This window comes from Orycteropus afer, unplaced genomic scaffold (assembly GCF_000298275.1).
Source record: "Orycteropus afer afer isolate SDZICR_OR568_19922 unplaced genomic scaffold, OryAfe1.0 scaffold00074, whole genome shotgun sequence".
NCBI lineage: Eukaryota > Metazoa > Chordata > Mammalia > Tubulidentata > Orycteropodidae > Orycteropus > Orycteropus afer.
In genome coordinates this window covers 5,913,517-5,929,409 of record NW_006921661.1, presented here as the reverse complement: position 1 = coordinate 5,929,409, position 15,893 = coordinate 5,913,517, and the positions used below count along the sequence as shown (strand labels likewise).

General features: G+C 50.4%; 1 protein-coding gene across 1 annotated transcript in view; it reads right to left on the bottom strand.

Annotated features, from left to right (window-relative positions):
- The window catches only part of KLHL35 (kelch like family member 35), a 22,264-nt gene extending 6,693 nt beyond the window's left edge, over window positions 1-15,571 (bottom strand). The window contains exons 1-6 of the mRNA XM_007940929.2: window positions 15,492-15,571; window positions 11,625-11,789; window positions 7,440-8,327; window positions 5,931-6,115; window positions 4,602-4,720; window positions 455-643 (exon numbers count right to left, since the gene is read on the bottom strand). Coding sequence (XP_007939120.2) covers window positions 455-643; window positions 4,602-4,720; window positions 5,931-6,115; window positions 7,440-8,327; window positions 11,625-11,789; window positions 15,492-15,571 — 1,626 coding nt within the window. The remainder of the gene's footprint in view (window positions 1-454; window positions 644-4,601; window positions 4,721-5,930; window positions 6,116-7,439; window positions 8,328-11,624; window positions 11,790-15,491) is intronic.
- Window positions 15,572-15,893: the final 322 nt, after the last annotated feature.

Here is a 15,893-nt window from a genome sequence, read left to right as displayed (position 1 = left end):
GCCCAACCTTCCTTCCGAGGAGTGGCTGGTGGGTTTGAACCGCCAGCCTTCTGGTGAGCAGTCAAGTGCCTTAGGCACTATGCTACCAGAGCTCCTAAACTTTCAATAGTGAGTATTATTTATTTTTTAATAGTGAGTGTATTATTTATTTTTCGAATGGAGGAAAAACATTTTAGTCCCGCCCCTGCCCTCAATTTTTAAAATCTGTGAGAGGGTACCAGCCCAAGCACTGGAGACCAGCTGTGCTGCGACCTGCCGCGTGACCTTGGGGTTATCTCTCTAAACTCATCTCTGTCCCTGAAACATTGCGGTAAATAAATCCTCTGGGCTGCTGAGGAGATTGCGAAAACCGACAAGGACATGCAAGCTTGAACTCTGCGTCTGGCACACAGTAGGCGCTGCTGATTCCCTGCGGCCTCCCGAGCCCTCTCCGACGGCCCCGGGGACGCCCTACCTTGTTGACGTTGAGACCATCCTGGCCCGCGCCCCCGATCACATAGAGCTGGCCAGCGCAGGGCGCCACCGCCGCCGAGCTAACCGCCTCTAGGAGAGGCGTGGCCGCCGCCCAGGTGTTGGAGAAAGGGTCGTAGCGCTCAACGCTGCGCAGGCGCCGCAGGCCATCAAAGCCGCCCACCACGAACAGCTGCGGGAATGACGGAGAGTAAGAGGTGCGGGCGTCGGGAGTCAGGGCTTGTCTGGGTTTCGACCCCACCGCCACAGAAAAACTACTCTCCACCCCAGCTTTGGTGCCAAAGAGACTGGCAGCCTACCCCAGCGCCGCCGCCACCACCTGGGCGACCTCCACCAAGTTACTGAACTTGCCTAACCCAGGGAAAATGAGACCTAGCTGTAGGATGGGTATTGAACACGGATTAGACCGGTAAAATACTGGCAGCAAGTTGATGCTTACTGACCAACATCAAAGGCACTTGACTGCTAACCAGAAGGCTGGTGGTTCAAACCCACCAGCCACTCCTCGGAAGGAAGATGGGGCAATCTACTATCCGTAGTGATACTGCCCCTGAAATCCAAGGAGGGGTCATTATGAGTCAGGTCTGACTCGAAGGTACATAACAACATAGGGCAGAGAACTGCCCCATAGAGTTTCCAAGGCTGTAAAACCTTATAGGGAGTAGACTGCCTCACCTCTGGAAGACAGGCTGGTGGGTTTGACTAACCTTTTGGTTAGCAGCAAGCACTTTAACCACTGTGCCACCATGGCTACTTTTACTTAGTCATATATTGTTTCCCACTTCATTTAACTGATTCTAAGAAGGTTTGATTTCAATTTCTGAATTCCAGATGTTGCTTACAAAGATAATTGTTATTTACTTATTTTTCCTTTAAGTGGAAGTCAAGATTCAAACCCAGGCTATTTGGCCTCAAAGCTCACACCCTTGACCACTGTTGTTGTTAGGTGCTGGCAAGTTGCCTCGGACTCACAGTGACCCTATGTACAACAGAACAAAACAGTGCCTCATCCTGCACTGTCCTTACTGACTGTCCTTGCTATCTAGCTCATCGTTGCAGCCACTGTGTCAATCCACCTTGTTATGACTCTTCTCTTTTTCCACTGACCCTCCACTTTACCAAGCATGATATCTTTCTCCAGGGAATGGTCCTTTCTGACAATATGACCAAAGTAGGTGAGACGAAGTCTGGCCATTCTCACTTCTAAGGAGCATCCCAGCTGCACTTCTTCCAGGACAGATTTGTTTGTCCTGGCAGTCCAAGGTATTTTCAGTATTCTTCACCAACACCACAATTCAAAGGCATCAACTCTTTTTTGGTCTTCCTTATTCATAGTCAAGCTTTCACATGCATATGATGAGTCTGCTGAGAAAACCATTGCTTGGGTCAGGCTCACCTTAAAGAGGTCTTTTGCAGCAGATTTTCTCAGTGCAATATGTCATCCAATTTCTTGACTGCTACTTGCATGGATTTTGATTGTGGATCCACATAAAATGAAATCCCTGACAACCTCAATGTTGTCTCCATTTATCCTGATGTTGCCTATTGGTCCAGTTGTAAGGATTTTTGTTTTCTTTATGTTGAGGTGTAATCCATACTAAAGCCTGTAGCCTTTGATCTTCATCAGTAAGTGCTTCAAGTCATCTTCACTTTCAGCAAGCAAGGTTGTGTTGTCTCCATATTGCAGGTTGTTAATGAATCTTCCTCCAGTCCTGATGGCACATTCTTCTTCATATAGTCCAGCCTCTCAGATTATTTGCTTAGCATACAGATTGAATAAGTATGGTAAAAGGATACAACCCTGACACACTCCCTTCCCGATTTTAAACTATGCAGTGTCCCCCTTGTTCATTCCTCATGCACGCAATTAAATGTTCTGGAATTCCTGTTCTTTGCAATGTTATCCATAATTTGTTATGATCTACACAATTGAATGCTTTTGCATAGTCAATAAAACACAAACATCTTTCTGGTATTCTTTGCATTTAGCCAAGATCCATCTGACATCATCAATGATATCCCTTGTTCAGCATCCTCTTCTGAATCCAGACTGCATTTTTGGAAGTTCTCTGTCTATATACTGCTGCAACCGTTTTTGATTCATCTTCAGCAAAATTTGGGAGCTCTGGTAGCATAGTGCCTAAGGCACTTGACTGCTAACCAGAAGGCTGGAGGTTCAAACCCACCAGCCACTCCTCAGAAGCAAGGTTGGGCAATCTACTTCTGTAGTGATACCACCTCAGAAACCCAAGGAGGGGTCATTATGAGTCGGGTCTGACTCAACAGCACATAACAACAAATCAGCAAAATTTTACTTCCATGTAATATTAATGATATTATTCAATAATTTCCACATTCTCTTGAATCACCTTTCTTTGGAATGGGCAAAAATACATTCTGACCACTGTTGTTCTTAGATGCCATCAAGTCAATTTTGACTCATAGTGACCCTATGTACAACAGGACAAAACACTGCCTAGTCCTCATGGAGGAAGAGGAAGACAGAGAGAGGTGCATAGGAGGTACATACAACAAAGATGAACACTTTTGCACATACAGTACTGCACTGTCAGTGATGGCAAACACTGATATATGGGTGGATAGATGGGTGGACAGGCTGAACGATTAGGTATGTCCTATGCAGGGGGAAGTGTGCCCATGACCATGTATAGTGGTGGCAGATAATGTTTTTACAAGTGTATTGCATGTTCTGTAAGAATTCCCAGGTATATAGTAGAGCTGACAACGGACAAGGTTGTAGTCACTTCTTGGCCACAGCCAGCTACCCAGAGGGAACAAGTAGTTGGACCAGTGGGCCTGGGACCATGATCGCAGGGGACATCAAGCTCAGTTGGCATAATATACTACACAAAAACATTGTTCCACATCCTACTTTGGTGACTAGCAACTGGGATATTAAAAGCTTGCAAGCAGTCATCTAGATTCAACAATGGGTCTCTCCTCATTCATAGCAAAGAAGAATGAAGAAAACCAAAGATTCATGGAAACAGTTAGTCCAAGCACCTGTACACCACTGTGATCCCCAGCCTATACGATTATGAGACCAGAAGAACTAGATGGTACCCAGCTACCACTGTCAACCAGTTGGGGGTTTGCTGGTTTGATAGAGGCTGATGGAACCACTGAGACTATGGCCCCTAGCTACCCTTCAGGTCTGGAATTGAACCCACTCCTGTGGCTTCCAGCCAAACAAAAGACAGACATATGAGGTGAACATTTACATTAGGTAGATACACTCCTTGGAGAGAACAACCAGGGGAGAATAGAAGGGCTGTGTGTGCACAGAGAGACAGCTCGGGGGGCAGGAGCGCATGGAGGGAAGGTCACAGGGAAGAGGTAACTATGGGGAGGAAGTGGGAGGGGAGCTGTTGCATTGTGGTAAATTGTAGTCAATGTCATGGGACAAAGTGTATGTGAGCTGTTGTATGGAAAGTGAATTTGCTCTGTCAACTTTCACCTAAATCACAATAATAATAATAAAAGCTTGCAAGCAGCCATCTAGATGCAACGGGTCTCTTCTCATCAAGAGCAAAGAAGAATGAAGACAACCAAAGATGCATGGAAGCAATTAGTCCAAGGGGTTGGTACACCGTATGATCCTCAGCCTATATGACTATGAGACCAGAAGAGCTAGGGGAAGAAAAAAAGAGAGGGACCATGTTTGCTGGTCTGATAGAGCCTGGTGGAGCCCCTGAGAGAGCTCAGCGGGCAGGAGTACATGGAGGGAAGGACACAGGGAAGAGGTAACTATGGGGAGGAAATGAGAGGGGAGCTGTTGCATTGTGGTAAATTGCATTCAATGTCATGAGACAAAGTGTATGTGAACTGCTGTATGGATGACGAATTTGCTCTGTAAACTTTCACCCAAATCACAATAAAATTAAAAAACAAAAAACACTGCCTGGTCCTTCCTGACCACTAAGCTGAATTGTTATAGTAACTGCAATCATTATTATTGGCAATAGTAGGTTATGTGATCTTGGGCAAGTCCCTTTCCTATTTTGGGCCTCAGATCCCTTCTTACAAATTGGGTATCTTAGAGGGCCTTCCCCCAGGGCATCCATAGGTCAGTGCTTTGAACTCCAGGGCAGCAGCTGCAGTATCCTTACCTGGCCTTGAATGACTGCCATCTTGTGCCTCCACCTGCCCCTGTGCAGCGAGGCCACCTTGATCCAGGTGTGCAGATGGGAGCTAAACATCCATACGTCACGGCTGTTGATGTGGCCTCCTAGGGAGAGAAAGGCAGCTTTGCCCCCCCCCCCCAGGCCCTCTTGCTAGCCCCAGCCACCCCCACTCCCAAGGGCTAGAAGCATAAACCCCCAGCTTCAGAGAAGGGGTTAATGATAGCAGGAAGGACTTTCCCCCTAGGCCAGTGTGACTCTGAGCCAGAGAATGTGCTTTGAATGAGTGATGGAAAGGTTGGATTAGGCTCTTAAGGGACGAGCCCTGATGAATTCAGGAAGGAGGATCTGATATTCACCAGGTTAACTTATGGTGATGTGCCAGGCTCTGCACTCTGGGCAGCAAAGACATGGGCACTTAGATCTCTATTAAAGGAAAGAGCTCAGTGGATGTCCAAACAAGAGTCAGGAGTGTACTGGGGTCAGAGAGAAAGCAGCAGAGCCACCTGAATTTGAAGGGGTGAGGGATGGAGGGTAACCCGATAATCAATTTCAGGGCCCCCAGTGCCAGGGATCCTTTCTGCACACTCCTGCCTTCATGCCTTTGCCTACGCTGTTCCCTCCAGTCTTCCCTTTAAGGACAGCTGAAAAATCACCCCTTCTGTGAAGCTGGGCCAGACTGCCTGAGTAAGACCTAACTGCTCCTTCCCTGTGCTTCCAGATCTGTTGGAAACTCTTAGAGCTCTGATCACATTCGGCCTTATACATCTCGGAATCTCCATGACCTGAATTTCAGGGAGTGCACCGTTTGTTCATATTAGGATTATAGGGGGAATTAAAAGAGATAACAAGGGCAAGCTGCTTAGCATAATATCCAGCACACAGTCCAAAAACCAAACCAAATCTACTGCTATTGAGTCATATCTGACTCACAGTGACTCCTCCTTGGGTTTCCTAAGCAGTATCACTATGGAAATAGATTGCCCAACCTTCCTTCCGAGGAGTGGCTGGTGGCTTTGAACCGCCAGCCTTCTGGTTAACAGTCAAATGCTTTAGGCACTATGCTACCAGAGTACAGAGTAGGCCACATAAAAAAGAAGTGATTATATATAATAATATAAATGGAAGCTGATGTTGCTGGAATAAGGGGCAGTCAGACTGGTGATTGGCTCTGCTGGACAACATACCACTATAACCAATAAATACAGAGTGTCAGGAAAAATACCGCTCCCATTGGAAGAGAAGAAAGGGTGTTGGCGGGTGTGTGGGAGGCGAAGAGCCAATCTCCCGTGAATTCCCTGAGGGCCCCGCCCTCACCGGAGACATAGACGTCATTGCGGAGGGCACAGGCGGCGAACTCTGAGCGCGTGTATCCGGGCAGGCTGGGCAGTGGGGTCCAGCGCCGGCTCTCTGGGTGGTAGGCATCCGTGAAGGGCAGCTTCAGTAGCCCCTTGCGGTCACAGCCACCGATGACCACGATCACTTCCGCTAGGTCCATGAATCTAGCGTGGGGATAAGCCCAATGCCCGATGATCCGTACCCAAATTTCGCCCCCTCTTGGCCCTCTCGCTGACCACACTGTACGGTCCTGCTGCCCTTTCATACCCCCCTGCAGACCTCTATATTGGGCTCTGTCACTTCCAACCTTCCCTTTGGCTATTTATGGGAAGAGGGTCACTAATCCTCACCCCATCATATTGAACATTAAACTACAGAAAAATTACCTTTACAGACCCTTTACCCTTACCTAGAAAAATCACCTCCTGTAATCCTTATGATTGTTCTATTGGGTAGGGATTACCTGTTAGGGGAGAAAACTCACTAACTTTGGTTTGCCCGAAATCATGCAGTCAGTAAGAGACAGAGCTGGATTGAAGCCTAAATTTGTCTGATCCTAACCCCTTCTCTTCATCACCCTTTTCTGACCTCCATCTCTGACTGCCCTTTCCTTGTAACAATCTCCTAAATCCACCCCTTTATCACTCTCACTGCTGTCGAGTTGGGTCCGACTCATAGCGACCCCTCCTTGGGTTTCCGAGGCGGTATCACTATGAATAGTAGATTGCCCAACCTTCCTTCCGAGGACTGGCTGGTGGGTTTGAACCGCCAGCCTTCTGGTTAGCAGTCAAGTGCCTTAGGCACTACGCCACCAGTGCTCCCCCTTTATCACTAATTCCACTGAATTAGGCCACTTACCCTTCCATGAAAGAAAGCTAACTGCCTGTCCACTGACCCGGGTGGCTTCTAACCCCACCGTTATTTCCAAACCCACTGGCCACTGGTTCCTAATTCATTCAGCAAATACTGAGTATTTTTGTACCAGGCCCTGAACTTAGTGTTGGCAATGGAGTGGTAAGTCAGAGGAGTCCCTGCTTTCTAATCGTAAAGTGGACAGCCAGTCTTGGACTATTCCACCCTCACTCCTGATCTGGTGTTCCAGGAATGGGAGAAGTCACTTTAATTTTTTCACTCCCCTGTCACTTGCCTATTGGTATCCTTTCATAATCTCCCAGAGGGGAAAGAGTGTTTCCAAACTACTCCCCACTCCTGGGCACTCAGCAGGGTACCTGGCACAGAGTAAACACTCAGTATTATGGAATGAATAGGTTCATAAGTGAGAATCCCTGCATCTCCCCATTGGACTGTTAATTCTTCAAAGGCAGAATTTGCAGCATCAAACCTATCAAGTGTTTCCTGAACGAAGAAGTGAATCTCATTCAAGAGGTACAATTGCGTAACTGAATGAGGGGATGATGAAGGAATGACTGAATGGCTGAGGAAGGCGGAAATAACGGAGGGCGGGAGTCAGGATGCATCAAGCTGTACCTCCGCGGTCGGGCTCGCAGCGCACCGGCCTCGCGGCCCAGGATGAAGCAGGCACGGGCCTCCAGCAGCAGTGGGCGGCACTCGCCGCAAGCCTGCAGCAGCTCATCCGCCTCCACCTTCTCCAGGAAGTAAGCAGGCGCCAGCAGAGGCAAGCGCACGTGCTCCAGTAGGCGCCGTAGCTGCCCACGGCGGGCCGGCGCGTCGTGGCGCACCCAGCGCATGGCCGCCTCGTACACGGCCTCCTCTCGGGCCACGCCTAGGGCCGGGTCGGCCAGCAGCGCAGCCACCTCGTCCGGGGCCAGCTCCAGGAAGTCGGAATGGCGCACCACCTCCGCGAAGGCCTGGCGCAGCACGCGGCCGCAGCGCTCCGCCAGCGAGACGAGCGAGAAGGCGGCGGCCACGCGGCGAAGCGCCAGACTGTTGGCCGCACGTAGGCGGCCTTCGAGGAAGCGCGCGCAGGCTTCGCGCAGACCTGCCACACCCAATCGCTCAGCCAGTGCCAGGACGGCCGCCGCCTCGTCCTCTGCGCGCAACCGCACGCCCGCGCCATACACGTAGTCGAGCACCACGGCCAGCGCCGTGGCCGCCGTCGCCCCGGCAGATCCTGCGCCTGGCCCATCAGGCGCCAGCAGCACTACCGGCACCACAGCGAGGCTGTGTTCTGGCCGCCCAGCCTCAAACAAGCTGCGGAAGTAAGCACTTCCCGCGCTGAGCGCAGCACGGTGGCACGGGAAATCGCGGCCTCCAGCGCGCAGCACCACGTCGGTGAGAGTGCCGCTCTGCCGATAAGCATTGAGGGTCCGCAGGACTCTCTGCGCGTGGCAGGTCCCCACGCACTGCGCCTCAGAGCCCGGCTCTGACTCCTCGCGCCTGGAGGCCTCTAGCATCCTGTAGGATAGAGAACACAGTCACGGATGTCCACCTGGCTGGAACTGGGTTAAGTGGCAGGAGGCCCAGCTCATCACACATTCCCTTCATTCATTCATTGGTTTGTCCACTTGTTTACTCATTTGTTCATGCATGCAAATATACATGTGTATTTGCAGTTGGTCAACTATCTTTCCATTCACCCATCCAGTTTCTTTATAGCTATAGCCATCTAGCTCCGGTCTCCCTCCCTTCTCAACTGTACCACCGTCTCTTCCTTACTTACCCACTTCAGCCATATTGCCCTTTCTGTTCTTCAGACTCGCTAAGCTTTTTCTATTCTTATCTGCAGAAAACAGATGGTTTGCGCTCAACTAGGGTAATTTGAGAAGAATCTAATAAAGGAACGATTTACAAAAGCGTCGTAGGCAGCATTTCCAAAAACCGAACCAAACCCACTGCCATCGAGTTGATTGGGACTCCTAAGGGCCCCATTGGGTTTCCAAGGCAGTAAATCTTTATGGAAGCGGATTGCCCAATCTTCCTTCCAAGGAGTGGCATGTGGGTTTGAACCACCAGCCTTCTGGTTAGCAGTCAAATGCCTTAGGCACTACACCACCAGAGCTCCCAGAGCTCCTTTATTGTTGTTGTTGGTATGTGCCCTGGAGTTGGCCCCGACTCATAGCGACCCCTCCTTGGGTTTCCAAGGCAGTATCACTACAGAAATAGATTGCCCCATCATCATTCTGAGGAGTGGCTGGTGGGTTTAAACCGCCAGTCTCCTGGTTAGCAATCAACTCCTTAGGCACTATGCTCCCAGAGCTCCTTTAGAGACTACCAATACCCGGAAAGCAACAGGGAGGCTTTAAGGCCCCAAGATCTTTAAGCCTTTAAACCTCCCCGAGGGCAGAAAGGCTACTGAAACCTGGTCAAAATACCTGTTTAGGGAAGGCCATCTGATGAGGCTTGTAGCCTTTGGTCAGGGGATTCAGGTAACCCCACAGAGACCCAGTTGGGAGAGGATAATAATTCTACCTATCTCTCCTACTCCCATCCTGCCTCCTGCTGGGTTTCCTACTGAAGCTTCCCATTGATCAAAAGCAAGGGGAGCCCACCAGTGCAGGTCAGCTCCCTCCCTCCACCCACCCACCCCCACAAAACAAAGGAGGAGGAGAGTGGAGAGTGAATCTAGAGAGGCAAAAGGAAGCCTTAGCTGTACCTCCTTGGCTCACTCTGGTTCATTCCATTTAAAATGTACCCTCTACCCAACAGCAGGGGATCTGGTAGCCTAGTGTCTAAGGCACTTGACTGCTAACCAGTTCAAACCCACCAGCCACTCCTCGGAAGGAAGGTTGGGGAATCCTACTTTTTAGTGATACTGCCTTGGAAACCCAAGGAGGGGTCGCTATGAGTCGGGACCAACTCGACGGCACATAACAACAACCCCAATAGCAGGGGATCTGGCCCTGCTCAACTAATACTTGTTCAAGGTTGAGTGAATGTATGAAATACGTATTTATTGAGGATTTTCTCTGTGCCAGGCAGTGAGCAGGACAGTCTCTCCCTTCCTGGAACTCACAGCTGGGCAGGCCTCATGGGGAAAGTATCGACTATTAGGCTTGCTTAAGGAAGAGGCACTTAACCCATTCTGGGGGCAATATCAGGAAGGAAGGAAGACAGTATCCTTGAGGGGATGACCTTTAAACTGAGATGAGAGGGATGGGTAAAATTAGCCAGGTAAAGGGAAGGGAGAGGAGAGAGAATGTCTCCAGCAGCACAGGGAACAGCCTGTGCAAAGGCCCAAAGTCAGGGAAGGCATGAGATTAGAGCCCAGGCTGAGGGAAGTTGACCTTCTCTCTATCTAGTGTGACTTCTCTTGGTGTTCTCAAGGAGGTAGAAAAAGTTCAGCTTTAAGACTGATCTGAGTTCTAATCCTGCCTCTACCACTGGTTCACTGTGTGACCTGGATCAGGTCAACCCCTGCACCAGAAACCTCATCTATAAAAAGGGGATCATAAAGCCTCCTTTAAAAGGGTTGCTGTGACTATTAAATGGAACGTATGAAAAGGGAACATAGTACAAGTTCAATAAATAATTTTTTTTCATTGTTTTTATTAAAGGGGAAAGAAGCATACCATGTTTTTTGTGTGTGTGTGTGTGTGAGATTTTATTTGACTCTCACACAACCCTGTGAGTTTCTTTAGACCCTTTTTTGGGATTGGTTTGGTTTAAGATTGTCATGAAGAAACAAGCACAGAGGGAACCGGTCTTTCAGAAGTTTGAGGGTCAAAGGAGCGGTGTTTGTGAAAGCATTCTACAGACTGAAGGGCTGTACCTATGCTGATTATGATTCGGCTGATATGGACATACAGCCTCTATTTGCACACCTCCAGTGACAGGGAGCTCACTCCTTTCTATGGCCCCTTACTCAAAGGAGTGCAGCAGTTCTGCCCTCTGCCCTTTGCCTCTCCTCCCTCTGTCTGATCCCAGCTGCTCTCCTATGAAGGTTGGATCCTATGCAGTGTCAGCCTGCCTTTCAGGGTGCAGTCATCTTGGGCAGTCGGTCCCCTGCCTCAGTGCGCAGGGAGATGAACTCCCTGGTGGGTAGGACTCGGAGGAAATTAACTTCTTTACCCTTGGACTGGGTCAGAGCCCAATCTGGCTCCAGGCTCTGCTTCCCTAGCCTCTCTGTCACACTTGCCAGGGGTGTGGGGGCATGTCCTGAGAAGCAGACTAGAACCAGCAAGGAGGGTGAGGCAGGTCACTAGGGCATACTGTGCCCACTCTGACTGTCCTCAGGAGCCTGAGAAGGCAGCCATGCTGAGCTGAAACCCAAGGGGGCAGGTCTTATCAGCATAAGGAGGGACTTCTCCCTGCGGAGGTGTCCCACAGCACAAGGAGTCAAGAAACTGCCTGAGGCGAAGGTGTGAGCCCCTCCTGGGAAGTGTGGCACTTTTTCATTCATTTTAATGTTGTCTACTACGCTGAGTCCTGTGCACACACGGAGAGGTTAGACACAAGTTCTACCCTGGGGATTTCTAGTCTAGGGGACGATCGACAACCAGTTGGAACAAAAAAGGTAGGGATTGCTCGGGCACGGCTTGTTCTGACATTCTCCTATCCTGGCACGAGTAAAGGATCCGAAGAGAGTCCGGACGCAGACTCGGGGACTCAGCCCCCAGAAGCTGACTTGAATAACCGTTTCTTTCTTTGTCACACATACACGCCCACTCACACAAAAACCCATTAAGACTCGCGAATACTATGCCGCCGGCTGCCGAGCCCGGGAGCCCCGCCCCGGATGTCTCCGATTCTTACCTGGTCACGCCCTCTCCCAGGTGCTCGGCAGCTGCTGCTTGCGCACAGAGGCCGCTCCTGTCAGTGCCCACGACCCACACGCCTGGCGTCCCGGCTCCAGTGTCCCCGCCGCTCTGCCTGGACTCCCGATCAGGCTCAGCTGTGGGAGGACAAAGGGGCTGGACGCTAGAACGAGTGGAGGAAAGAGGTGGGGGGAGGGGAGCAAGGACGCTGGGCTTTTGTTCCCCTCAAGGACCCGCCCTGGGAGGGAGGGGGCGGGAATAAGCGTGAGATTGTGAGCTACCCTCTCTGGGATCCTCTGTGACTGAGATTGAGGGTGACCTGGCGCTGGCTGTGCCTCTGAATGACGTCCAGGCGTGTGAGGGTGTGTGTGGGGTGGGTGCCTGCCCGGTGTGGTTGTGAGTGTGCAGGTATTACACTGTGGGAGTGCAAAAAACGTAGTGACTGAGTAGCATTGGGGAGTGTATGTGTAACTGTGTGGTTTATCAATCTAGGTTTCCCTCTTTCTGCTTCTGTGTGACGCTATCCCACATCTGTGTGTTTGACAGCAAACATATGGGACTTTGTGTGTCTAGCTACCTGTCTTGTGTGTTCCTTCTCTTTGTGTGGCAGGGGTCTGTGTCTCTGTGGACGTGTGTATATATATGTGAGGATTCTGTGTCACGTGGCAGTGTGTGTACAGGGATCAGTGTCTCTGTGGACAGTGTGGTCTTGTGTCTGTGGTTTGAGTTAAGGGAGGCTTTTACTGCCCCCCTTCAGCTAGGCACATCCCTCAGAGTGAACATAGTGGGGTAGGGTGTGGTGGCCCCAGGTAGGCCAGGGCAGGGTGGAGGGGAAAACAGTGCAGCTGTTGCCTAGTCCTGATTTCTACAGGTTGGCACTGGATCAATAGCTGCCTCATAGGAGTGCTTCAGGGCCTGGCTTCTTTGGGGTTAGTGAAGGGATTGACCCTCATGGAAGATGGAAGCCATTTAGGGGGAGAGTTGCCTTGACAAGAGTTTGAATGGGCCTGTGGCACCTGGGGCTTAGTCCTGCCATGAGTTGTGTGACCCTTACTGCTCACCCCTTGGCCCCAGGCCCCTCATCTCAGAAGGGATAATCGCAATTCCTGCTGTGCTTATCCTATTGGGTTGCTGTGACATTCAAGAGAGAGTTTGTGAGTGAAAGTGATGTGAGATACGGAGTTACTGTCACTGGGGCTGTGTGCTGTAGGGGCCCCATCCTGGGCAGGCTCAGGCTGTTCCAGAGTTTGTGGAAGGTCCGTGATAGGGGGACAGGTCCCTATGATGTTGGCTGAGTGATGTAGTGAGGCCTGACTGGAGATTCTGTTCCAGGGACCCTGCTCCAGGGAATGGTGTCTCCCCCTTCCCCCTACTGCCACAGGAGTTGATGTTTTACTATTAAAGGATGTGAGATTCAAGCACCTTTTTATCTGTACTTGGGAAAGAGGAGCAGAGGGTTTAGGTAGGGACTCTAGAGGTGAAGGAGACTTAACCCCTGAGGTCCGAGGGGAGAAAGGAAGGAGTGAGGTGCCACTGGGTTTGCAGGTGGCAGCAGAGGTGGAGGGGACCTGTCTGTTGTTTCTCTGTAGAGTAGGCAGTGAGGCTGCCCTGCACACAAATGGAGGAGACAGGAGGGCATCAGGAAGGTGGAGATCGTAATAACCACTCAGGTTAAGGGAGAAGATCCAGGGTTGACCCCAGTTTAAGGGCTCAGCTAACGATGGAGACAGCCCCAGCCTTCTGTCCAGCAGAAGAGGGGCAGGCCTCCATTAGACATTCATTCATTTTTTGGGGTGAGGCAGTCCTGGACCGGGGTGTGGGTAGTGTAGTGCAAGGCTCTGGTAATAGAAGGATGCTGACTGGCTGTTCCACTCCCAACTCCCAACACCCCTCCACTCCCATTCAGTTTCTACCTTGAGCTCTAGGATGACTCAAGTTGCCCAGTTGTGGACAGAAACCTGGAACACCCTGTGCCAGTGTGCCAGTGAGGGGAGAGAGTGCTGACCAGACAGGGAGGGGCTGACATAAAAGATCAAATTCAGTTTCCTGGGTGAGTCTGTCAGAAGCTGTAAAAGAGGCTATTGGGGCATTTTGGATAGTGCAGTGCCTTTCAACCCTGACCCAGTAGTCCCCGCTTCTGCTGACACTCCTTTGTGTCCAGGGACAGGTGGGAGCTGATCTCTGCCCCAGGAGGGGAAGCCCTTGCCAGAATTTCTGTTGGGAGGTGTGGTAGTTGTGTGTCAACTTGGCTGGGCCTGGTTTTGAGTGGCAGCTCTATGTAGTTATTCCCCATGATGAGACTGGCAATCAGCTCCATGGTGGGATCTACTACAAGCAGCTGAGTAGCTGTCTTAGGGATGTGGTCTGCTTCCAGTATATAAGAAGACAGCTTTAAGAAAGGTCTCTGAGCTTTTGGCACATCTGGATCCTGTATTTGGCCGGTCTTCATCTCAATGGCATGCCATGTTATCTGCTGATCCTGGACTGTTAATGGACTTGAATTACTGGTTTGCTATGTTGCTTCATAATTTTGGGACTGTGCCATTTTACTTGTTGACCTTGGGTTTGTCAGCCTCAGTAACCAGCAGCTGCCTGAGTTAAGAGAAGCCTCCAGCTTCAGTGGGTCAGAAACAAGAGGCAGAGCTGAAACCCAAAGTCGAGGGGCTTTTACCCAGCCCCTAGAGCTGACACTTTTAACTCGGAATTCAGCAGAAGTATAAGAGAATAAACCCCTATTTGTTGAGGCCCTCCATTTGTGGTGTTTTTCTGTTAGAGTGGCACTAGAGGGCCAAACAAGGGGGATAGAAAGATGCTTCCTCACAGTTCCTTGAGGGGCTCAAGGGGAGCTCTAGACCTTAATGTAAGTGGCCGAGTCTGGATGCCAAAATTTCTTTTCTTTTCCTCTAAAAAATCTCCAGAATCTCTTAGATCCTGAGAACACCATCCAGAAGACCCCTATATGGAGGAGAAACCCATCCCTTGGCACCGAAGATGGCCCAGGTTTATGTAAACCTTTTGTAACCCATAGGATATATATATAGTTCACCAATATTTTCAGCCTCTCAGGTTTCTTGGGAAACACCTATCCCAGGTATAGTATGTGCTACCCCCCAATGTGGACTGTATAACTGTGTGAATATGAAGAAACAGTCACCCACCACTCCTACCATGAGCCCACTCAGGACATATATGTCCCACATAATTGCATCAAAATACGTATTACCTCAAAAAATTTTCCCCTTGATTTCATCACACCTTCCATTACTGAAAACACATGTTATCAACAACAAATTGAAAGCAGAAAATAATTCCATCATGAAAAGGTTAACAGACTGGAGCTAGGGTTCAGCTTCTCCACTTTCCCTTAGGATACCCAAAGACCACATAGACTCTTAGGACAATGATTGGAGTCCAAGACCTGCCCTGACTACCACTGACCCCATTCCATGGAGGACAGAGGTCACAGAAGCCCCAAGAACTCAAAGACAGGAAGGGATGTCCTTGGTCCCAAGGGCTGTATTTTGGCTTTCAGACCAGGTGCCTCTACTGTGCTGGGAATGGGGGTAGGCTTCTTCAGTCAGTCTCATAGTCCTGAAATGCCAAAACCAAACTCCATCCTTGGGGGAAGCAGCATCTCCTGGCTAAGGGGTTGTCCCCCAAAAGCCAGGGGACTCAGAATTCCATGTAGCCATGATGAGACCTGCTAGTCCCACTCCCTTGCCCTACCCTAGACCCAGGACCACTCCCCACCAGCTTGTGCACTTCCTTGTTAACCGTGGAAGGCATGCATGTGCTCTGAAGCCAGAACCTGGTGGGATCCTGGCTCTGCCAGACTATGCTGTGTGGCCTTGGACAGTCACTTTACCTCTCCAAGCCCGCCTCCCCAGGCACAATATGGAGGTACTGGCTCCCAACTCCAGGGTGGTTAAAGAGCTCCAGCACCATGGCTTATGCAGGGTAGGGGCTCCAGCGTCTCCTGGCATTCTCCCATCAATTTCTGAGAATGTTCTTCCTTACATTTTGAGGCCAGGCCAACCCCAAACCCAGCATGCTCTGTCCCTACCTTCCTTCTGACACCTCAAAAAGAGACAACACACATCAAGATGGCAGCTTTAATCCTCCTTGACCATGCCCAGAGCACTTTTCCCAGGTGACCCCTGCCCTGTGCTCACTGACATGGGACCCTCTGACATTGTGTCATTCTGTGGGTCCCCTGGCTTCAGGGCCACTGTGTCCATGGGGGGCCTGTTGGACACCTGGGCATGGG